The sequence below is a fragment of the Peromyscus leucopus genome, chromosome 15, assembly GCF_004664715.2.
Source record: "Peromyscus leucopus breed LL Stock chromosome 15, UCI_PerLeu_2.1, whole genome shotgun sequence".
NCBI lineage: Eukaryota > Metazoa > Chordata > Mammalia > Rodentia > Cricetidae > Peromyscus > Peromyscus leucopus.
Window position 1 is genome coordinate 1,748,246 of NC_051076.1, and position 8,302 is coordinate 1,756,547.

At 47.9% G+C, this 8,302-nt stretch overlaps 1 protein-coding gene and 1 pseudogene across 1 annotated transcript; one reads left to right on the plus strand and one right to left on the minus strand.

The window, feature by feature from the left end:
- Positions 1 to 2,629: 2,629 nt before the first annotated feature.
- Positions 2,630 to 3,682, minus strand: LOC114709980 (annotated as a pseudogene).
- A 1,658-nt stretch (positions 3,683 to 5,340) lies between these two features.
- Positions 5,341 to 7,822, plus strand: Gpr150 (G protein-coupled receptor 150). The gene has a single exon (XM_028894002.2). It carries the CDS (start codon positions 5,664 to 5,666, stop codon positions 6,939 to 6,941), a length of 1,278 nt encoding a protein of 425 aa, XP_028749835.1. The 5' UTR covers positions 5,341 to 5,663; the 3' UTR covers positions 6,942 to 7,822.
- The last annotated feature ends 480 nt before the right edge of the window (positions 7,823 to 8,302 follow it).

Below are 8,302 nucleotides of genomic sequence, written 5' to 3' on the forward strand. Positions count from 1 at the left end.
AAAAGCCACACCCTGGAGTGACATAATTCTGTTAACAAGAACAGTCATCCAGAAGCAGAACTGCCGAAGCCAAAGAGCAAGGTTGGTGCATTTAGAGACTTTCCCAAACTGTGGACTTGGATGGATTAGGTCTTTGTCTCCATCTTGGCAGGCGGTGCTGCAGGCACTCACAGCATGGAGTCGAGTGTGCTAAGGTCTAAGCCTGTTGCAGTTTCTACTTCAGTGGACCTTCCTCTGTATCATTCTTTTTTTGTCTATGCAGACTCTTTGTTGTGTATTGAACTCCTTTACTCTTTGCAATAGCTTTTCCTTTTTTAATTTAAGTTTTATTGTTATTTATTATTAATTTTTTGCAGGTGTGTCTAAGATTTATGGACATGTGTGTGGAGGCCAGAACACAGCACTGTGTGGTAGTTTCTGTCCTCACTTTTACATGGAGTCTAGGGATGGACCTCCATTGTAAGGCTTTCACTGAGTGCCCTGCAGCCTTACAGCATCTTCTCAGGTGATACCTAATGTTTTCCAAGTCAAGGGCTTATCTGCAAACAATTTTTTACATAACAAATACATTTTCAAACTATATATGAAAGCTTTCTTCATAGCCATCTCCTTTATTTTACTTGTTCAGTGGGTTTATATTAGCTTATATTTGTACTCATTTATAAATCCCTGAGACATTGCACTTAATACATGTCTATTTTATATTCACAAACTCAAATGAAAATATACCTTAATATGATCTCAAAAATATCTTAATATGACATTAAGATTCAGTAAAAGTACATAGAATCTACCTCCCATTGTCTCCTGGTTAAGTCTAAAAAGTAACAAAACAAAACAAAAAAATTAGCCGGGCAGTGGTGGCGCATGCCTTTAATCCCAGCACTCAGGAGGCAGAGGCAGGAGAATCTCTGAGTTCACAGCCAGCCTGGGCTACAAAGTGAGTTCCAGGACAGGCTCCAAAGCTACACAGAGAAACCCTGTCTCGGAAAACCAAAAAAAAAAAAAAAAAAAAAAAGACAAAAAAGCATCTACTAGCTCATGTGTGTGTGTGTGTACTAACTACATGAAAACAATAGAACAATGAATGGCTTAGAGACCTAAGCTCCTCCCTGTAAGTGCAATTCACCTCATTCACTCAGACCCTTCAAGACAGCATTAAAAATTTGCCAAGCAGCTGTGTATGGTGGTGTACACCTTTGATCCCAGCATTTAGTAGGCAAACTCAGGCACATCTCCAACTTTGAGGCCGTCCTGCTCTATAGAGGTAGTTCCAGGACAGTCAGCACTACATAGGGAAACCCTGTCGAGAGAGAGAGAGAAAGAGAGAGAGAGAGAGAGAGAGAGAGAGAGAGAGAAGAGAGAGAAGAAAAGAAGAAGAAGAAGAAGAAGAAGAAGAAGAAGAAGAAGAAGAAGAAGAAGAAGAAGAAAAGAATTAACAAGTTCCCACAGTGATTTAAGCATTAGGATTATTAAACATGGACCATAATAATTAGGCATAATTTTATGCATATGGTGTTTTGCTTGCTTGTATCCCTGGTGTCCTTGGACAGAAGTCAGCCTTAGATCCCCTGGAACCGGAGTTACAGTTGTGAGCTGCCATATTAATGCTAGGAATTGAACTTGGGTCCTCTGGAAGAGTAGGTAGCCAGTGCTCTTAACTACTAAGCCATCTCTCTAGCCCTTACAATTAAAGGGCTAATTTTAATATTTTTATTTTATTTATGAACTGTTGTAGAATATTATTTTAAGGTGTGTTAGTTTTGTTTATGTTGCATTTGTTTAACTCTAGGAAGCTGTGTTAACTGTGCCTGTTGAAAACACCTGATGGCCTAATAAAGAACTGGATGAAAAAATAAATAAATAAATAAAATAAAATAAAGCCAAGCGGTTGTGACGCACACCTTTAATTCCAGCACTCGGGAGGCAGAGCCAGGCAGATCTCTGTGAGTTCGAGGCTGGCTTGGGCTACCAAGTGAGTCCCAGGAAAGGCGCAAAGCTACGCAGAGAAACCCTGTCTCGAAAAACCAAAAAAAAAAAAAAAGAACTGGATGGCCAATAGCAAGGCAGGAGAAAGGGTAGGTGGGACTGGCAGGCAGGGAGTATAAATAGAAGGAGAAATCTAGGAGAGATTTAGAAGCCAGAGAAAGAGAGGGACTTCAGGGGCCAGCCACCCAGCTACACAGCAAGCCAAGGAGTAAGAGTAAGGTTTACAGAAGTAAGAGAACAGGAAGAGCCTGGAGGGAAAAGATAGACGGAATAAGTTAAGTAAAGCTAAGGCCGGGCATTCATAATTAAGAATAAGCCTCCGTGTATGATTTATTTGGGAGCTTGGTGGTGGGCCCCCCAAAAAGAGCCCCAAAACAACAACAGCGAGTATGTGAGTGTGTGTGTGTGTGTGTGTGTGTGCGCGCGCGCGCACGCAGCATGTGGAGATCAGAGGACAACCTGTGTGGAGTCAGTTCTCTGACCACAAAGGTCCCCAAAGATGAAACTCAGGTCACCAGGCTTGATGGTAAACACCTTTACCCATTCAGGCACTATTGAATTTTTAGGACAATTTAGTTCAAAATGGAATCAGCACAAAACTTTAAAAAAAAAAAAAAAACAACTTTAGAATCAAGACAATTATCTAATGTCAGAATCTGAGAGGAATCGACAGTAATTCTATGCTGAACTAGAATAACGTTGAGCCTTCCCTTTTTTTCTTTTTTCTTCATTGAGACAGGACCTCACTATATAGCTCTTGCTGACCTGGAACTCACTATGTAGTCCAGGCTGGCCCCAGATTCACAAGTTCCTGATGGGCGTCTTAGCATCACTTGGAGCCTCTGGCAGGCTCAGAAGTTGACATGCCACTGGAAAGCGGTTTTTGTTCACTTTTCTTTACACTTGATGAAAACTGCTGCTGCCAGCCAAACAGCATCCGACTCAAGGTACCTTCAAAGGGAGCAAGAGTCATGGCAGTAACCATGGTTACCTTTATAGTCAAGAGAAAGATGGTGTGAAGGAACTGACATTATGCTTGGTCTGCTGGATTGTAAAGAGACTGACCCGGCAAGGTTACCTTAGACGGGAAGGACATCTCCAGCCCTTCATCAGTCTGGTTTCCAGTCACCTTTTAGCAACTGTTCATGAGTTGGGACAACAGCACCACCAGCACCATGGGCCCATCCAAAAGCTTTCATAACTATCTAGCCACTTCTGTGACAGCTGTGAGCATGTGTGCTCCCACCTACTTTTTCCAAGTTCTGATCACGTCTTTGATTCTACAGCCAGGAGTCAAACAGGTAGAAACTAATAGCCCTGGGAAACCAGGTCAGATGGGCAAAAAATAGAATATACCAGATTAAAGATGCCAGTAAAATAGTATGGTCTGTAAAAACCTCAATGGAGGTTCTGTAAGTAGTGTACAGGATAAAATTCCTCCACCAAAGCAATGGAGCATAGCACTCAACAGTTGGACGGAATTATTCCATGTTGCTGCCACCCCTTTTCACATATGAGGCCCTAGGTCCAATTTCCAGCACTTCCTGTCCCCCCCAAATGACCAAATGGATGCCATGCATGAACTAGTACCCTAGCCGCTGTTCAGTACCGTCAGATAGTAGGTAATGTCAAAAAAGAGGAACACAGATACAGGGGAGAAGGTCAGAGTCAGCTTGTCCCCTGGGTACTCCATGACACAGCCTGAGCAGCTGTGGCCACTGTTTTCGACTGGAAAACAACTGTTGTTTATTTTAATCAATATTATCAAGTCTTTCTAAAGTTCTGTGGAATGTACTTTTCAGTGGTAGATTTTGCTTTGTAATTTCTGAGAACAGTCCCACAAACAGTAGAATTACATTGGGAAATATTGAACTCGAATTTGTAAGAGAGTCGTTGGCTGTTCAGAAGAAAAGACTGGACCATGCCTTGGACATGAAGATCAATCAGGACTGAAATTCTCCACTCTTGTCACTGTACTTCTTCCTTCAATGTTCCTGCAAAGATGTCACCATCCACACACCCTCAGGTCTGACTGGGGCTCCTCCAGATGAAACTGGTACCAATGGAAAAGGCATCTTACGAAGTAGATTTATAGTCAAGACCAGCACTTTGCTCCAAGTTATCTGACATGCAGTATATAATCACTAATTCATCCGCTGAACACATAGTTACTGATACCTGCCAGATGTCTATTCCAGCATGAGGCGCAGGGTGTATGACAATGACAAGCGTCTCCAGTCAAGTGATAGACTTGAGGAAGTGAGATCCCTACAGCAACTGGCAGGATGATATGCATCCTACCAAGCCCTCCTAACTCCTGCATCTGCAGGTTGCAAACATTACTTCAGCCTGGGAAGCAGCAGACACCCACACCTCCCTGGCCCAAGACCAGGAAGTACAAGAAAGCCTGCTTTCACCATGATTAATGAGATGGGTGCACAAAAGACCCAACAATGCTTCCAGTGGGAAAACTGAAATGTGTTTGTGAAGCAGGGCTAAAAGTGGCGCATTAAATCTAAGCCATTTCCTGTGAGCTGGATTTCTTTTTTAAAAATTGGCCGCCGTATCATTTTCTTAGTCACCTTTTCTCTAGGCTTATTGGAGGCGTAGTCCCTCCTAGCAACCTCCCATCTGCTGGAAAGCAGAATCAAGAGACAGAGGAGCCTTGACACATCCCTCGCTGGTGGAAATACTGGGGGACTCAATACAGGAACCACCATTTGTACAAAACCCTATTAGAGTCCTCTTCAGACTAACAAACGAGCTGTACACCCCTAGAGGAGAACAGCTGTTATCCCTGCTTCTAGTAACGAGAGTACTGGAAAGCGTCTGCAAACCTCTGCGGTTCCTAATTGCCAGGCAACAGTGTGGCCCTCGATTCTCTCCAGTTAAGCCATTCTCACTGCAGGCAAAGAAAGATACGACCCTGTCAGAGTCACCTGGTGACTCCGCTCAAGAAGCTAGTGCTGTTAGCAGCCCGGCTAGCTCTGGTAGACTGCGTGCCTAGCGTGCACTCCGCGCTGGCGCCCAGCGGGATAGGGAGTGGGGGAAATGGGGAACCCTGCTGAGTTTCTCTGACTAGTGAGGACCTGTGGCAGTACAAAATGGTTTTCTTTGTTTTTTAATCAAAAATAGTATTTGTATTTTTTTTTCCTGTTAGCGATTACGACATTTATTGGTGGGGAGCGTACAATCTCAGTCAGAAGCTTACTATCTTAGGTGTTGCTTCTGGGTTAATATTAATTAGTCTTTGCAGAGATCATATACACAACTTTCTGTCTGGCTGTACGTTACAGGGCAAGGTTTCCAGAGCCCTGTGGTCCACCAATCCCGCGGGGCGGGGGTGGGGAGTGGGGGTGGGTCATGGATTAGAAGAAGCTTTGCTGGGATTGGAGGAGGGGGCGAAATGTTGAGAAGGTGGAGAATAGGGATCATGTGTGTTCTCGAATGTACAACCCACATTTGAGTGACAAATGACGAGGACAACCTATAAAAACAACTAAGCACAAATCCACCCGAATCCATCTCGCCCCGGATGCGTGTGCTTTTTTCAACTAACTTTGAGAAGTCACAGAGACCCGGCGGTGCGGCCTGTGCCACCTCACCTCGCCTCCACTTTGGCATTTCAAGCAAGTACCGCCCTCAGAGGTTCCTCTCCTTCCTCCGGACTAAGGATGGAGGATCCCTTCAGCCCCACCGCTCTGCCTCCCGCGCCCAACCTCTCCTTATCCATCCTGCCGAGCTGGAGTCTCAACCTGACTTCGGGGCAGGCGACCTCTGTCCCGGGGCCACAGCCGCCGCCACGCGGGCCACCCAGCCACCCGATCCACCTGGTCTTCATGGGAATCATCCTGGTGGCCGCGGTGGCGGGCAACATCACGGTGCTATGCCGCTTGTGCGGCGGCAGCAGCCGGCCCTGGCCGGGTCCCAAGCGTCGCAAGATGGATTTCCTGCTGGTGCAGCTGGCAGCCGCCGACCTGTACGCGTGCGGTGGCACCGCTTTGTCGCAGCTGGCTTGGGAGCTGCTAGGCGACCCGCGTCCGGCTCTGGGAGACCTGGCGTGCCGCTTCTCGCAGCTACTGCAGGCATCGGGGCGGGGCGCCTCCGCCCACCTGGTGGCGCTCATCGCCCTCGAGCGCCAGCTCGCCGTGCGCCGTCCGCAGGGCCCGCAGCTGCCCGCGCGCGCCCTGGCTGCCCTGGGCTGGCTGCTGGCGCTGCTGCTGGCACTGCCGCCGACCTTCGTGGTGCGCTGGGGCGCTCCTCCACCTCCGGCTGCCAGCGCCTGGCCGGGGGAGCATCGCTGCGGGGGCATCTTCGCGCCCCTGCCGCGCTGGCACCTGCAGATCTACGCTGTCTACGAAGCTATCGTGGGCTTCGCGGCTCCGGTCGCTATCATGGGTGTCTCTTGCGGCCACCTGTTGTGTGTGTGGTGGCAGCGCGGGTCTCAGGCTCCGGTGGCTGGGGCACCCTGGTCAGCCAGTCCGGCCCGAGCCCCCAGTGCACTGCCCCGCGCCAAGGTGCAGAGCCTGAAAATGAGCCTGTCGCTGGCACTGCTCTTCGTGGGCTGCGAGCTACCCTATTTCGCCGCCCGCTTGGCAGCCGCCTGGTCGTCGGGGCCCGCGGGTGACTGGGAGGGAGAGGGCCTAGTGGTGGCGATGCGCGTCGTGGAGGTGGCCAACAGCGCCCTCAACCCTTTCGTCTACCTCTTCTTCCAGGCTGGCGACTGTGGGCTCTGGCGGCGGCTCCGGAGGCGCCTCGGAGTTGTGTGCTGCGGGAGGGAGGGAGAAGCCGAGATCAACGAGGGGGCTGGGGACCACCAGGCGCTCCACCGCCACCGCTGGCCCCACCCCCACTATCACCACGCCCGGAGGGAGGAGCGGGACAAGGGCTACCTGCGCCCGCCCCCGCCGCGCCCCAGACCACTGTCCTGCTCCTGCGAAAGTCCCTTCTAGGAGCTGCTGCAGAGACAGGTTTGTCGCTGTGGCACATCCTCCATGCAGCACAGGGCAGGGCGTAGAGGTCTGCCTAAGTCGCAAAGGATGGAACTGTTTCCTGGAACCTCTGAAGCCGGGTCTGCTTTCTCCATGCTATCGTATTTCTTTCTAATGAGAACTTGTCTTTCACTTCCCCTTCGCTTTCTTCTCTCCACTTCCTTTCATATTGCCCATTTAGAGGAGACCAAACTTGGAAAGTTGTAAAAATCCACCCAAGTTCCAGAGTTATTATTTTTGCAATTCTCTTTTATACTCCCATTGTGTTCTAGATAAGACCATTTATTTTAACTAAATTGCCAAATTTTCATTCGTCGCTGTGTTATGTTTTTAGTTATTTTGAATTGTGCTTAAGTCAAGTACATCTTTGGGGAGCAGCAAATCTGCTGTTTCTTCCAAGAAGAAAATCCCCACAACGCTCTTCCTGGGGAGATTATGAGTTCTACTAGCAATGCTGTAGAAAAGTAATCACGCTGCCACTTCAGAAACAGAACATTTGAAAAATAACATTTCCCACGGAGCAGCTTGAACTTTTTTTTTTTTTTTTAACATGATAATGAGTTTTCTGGGAGGAAAATCGGTCTGGCTTTTGTTTCCAGTCTTAACTTCCACGTCAATAAAAACTGAGTACAGGAGAAGAGCATAAAGCTTTCCGTTGGAAAGGCCAATCCTTTCCAAGGCAACCCTTATCCCACAGGACACGGCTATTGTGCCCAGACCAGCTCAAAGCCTGTCCACATTGAGCTTCTAAGGACAAAGTCTTGAGCAAACTAGACAAGGAAAATACTCAGGTGATGAATGACGTGAGAGAGCAGAACTCACTGTTTGAGCGTTAAGGAGATCTTCAGGCCAAGGCTCCAACCCTGCCTGTGTAGGTAGAACTATTTAAAAAACAAACCCAGCCGGGGCGGAGGCCCTGCCTGCAATCCTAGCACTCCCCAGCAGGAGCGTTGTCTAATTTGAGGCCAACACAGACTTTGTAATGAGTTCTAGAGTAGTCTAGACTACACTGATAGACTGTCTCAAACAAAACAAAACAATGCCTAGCTTATTCACGTGGGTTGCTGAGAACTAAATCAGGGAACAGAGTTGATCCGTGACCTCATCCTCTTAACCGTCCTTGCTTCCGGGGGAAGTCGCAGCATGTATAAGCACTATACCCATGTACTTAGCAACGCCTTTCACCTGAGAACTGACAGCTTTCACACATCTTGGTTTCTTGTCAATAGCAAATGTGCCACTAAGAGGAAAGGGGAAGTAACTGTTTACAGCTTATTTATATAAGTAATGATTTCCAAGGATTCTGTTTTGTGCCTGGTTGT